Source organism: Coptis chinensis, chromosome 2 (assembly GCF_015680905.1).
Source record: "Coptis chinensis isolate HL-2020 chromosome 2, ASM1568090v1, whole genome shotgun sequence".
NCBI classification, from domain to species: Eukaryota; Viridiplantae; Streptophyta; class Magnoliopsida; order Ranunculales; family Ranunculaceae; genus Coptis; species Coptis chinensis.
The window spans coordinates 70,647,501-70,648,487 of record NC_141457.1 but is presented as its reverse complement, the minus strand read 5'-3'; the positions used below and the strand labels follow the sequence as shown (position 1 = coordinate 70,648,487).

Below are 987 nucleotides of genomic sequence, written 5' to 3'. Positions count from 1 at the left end.
GCTTGCATAATGCACACTTCCTACCCTCCTTTCATTGGACTCTTTGAAGGACAGGCTTGAATCTCTCGTCATTTGCTTTCTTCCGCCCTTTTGTTTGTGAAATGTTAGGGTTCAGAAACAATACTTGGGAGGGATTAAGAGGAGGGGCATTAACTTTAGGTGGAGCCATAATCTGAGTCACTCCTTCATTGAATGTTGTGGTGCCTTGAAGAATAGCTTTCTTTTTTTCAGCAACTTAAAGGGATAGCTCGTTGAGCTTTTCAATCACAAATGTGTAAGTCTCATCGTGAACAGCAGCGTCATACACTAATTGATTAGCAACTTTACAGCCATGGCTAACCCTCAACACTTCTGATTTTTCATACCCATCGACCAGTCCACCTTCATAGATGGCCCTGTAGGTGTTTGGCCTTTGCATCCATCTCTTCAACACAAAATGGTTTGGTACGTCATATATCTATGTCATGATGGAGAAGTACCTTCAAAATATGCCTGCAAATTATGCCCATAAACTGAAAATATTTACATTCACAATTACCCTCCTTTGTATCATTGTTGAAGTTCACTTTCCATTCGACATTAGCATAATATTTTTCTCTTGATTTCACAACATAAGTGTTGTAGCCATTATCGCCAGCCTTTATACCATCAATTTTGAGGACGCCTTTAACTTTGCTCCATTCAACCTTGAATTTATTGAAAACACTTGTTGTATAAACTTTTGCTGCATGCTTTAAGATATAGGCATCGTTGGGAACAATACGACATTTATGCTCGGTTTCAAAATCTGCATCTCTCTCATTTTTAGCAATAGTCTCTAATGATTTCTCGTTACCATAAACAAACTCGCTAAGGGTAGTCGTATGTGACATAAAATTATCATAGAAAACATTCATTGCTTCACTACGTCCAGTTGTATTCATTCCTGCATAAAAAATGTCTAAGTGGTAAACTGGAACCCAAGTTTCCCTTTCTTTAAACTTTTTT

At 37.9% G+C, this 987-nt stretch overlaps 1 protein-coding gene across 1 annotated transcript; it reads right to left on the bottom strand.

Moving 5' to 3' along the window:
* Nucleotides 1-235: 235 nt before the first annotated feature.
* Nucleotides 236-923, bottom strand: LOC147517523 (protein FAR1-RELATED SEQUENCE 5-like). The gene is made up of 2 exons (XM_086593626.1): nucleotides 480-923; nucleotides 236-424 (listed from the first exon to the last, which is right to left on the bottom strand). Exons 1-2 carry the CDS (start codon nucleotides 921-923, stop codon nucleotides 236-238), a joined length of 633 nt encoding a protein of 210 aa, XP_086449752.1.
* Nucleotides 924-987: the final 64 nt, after the last annotated feature.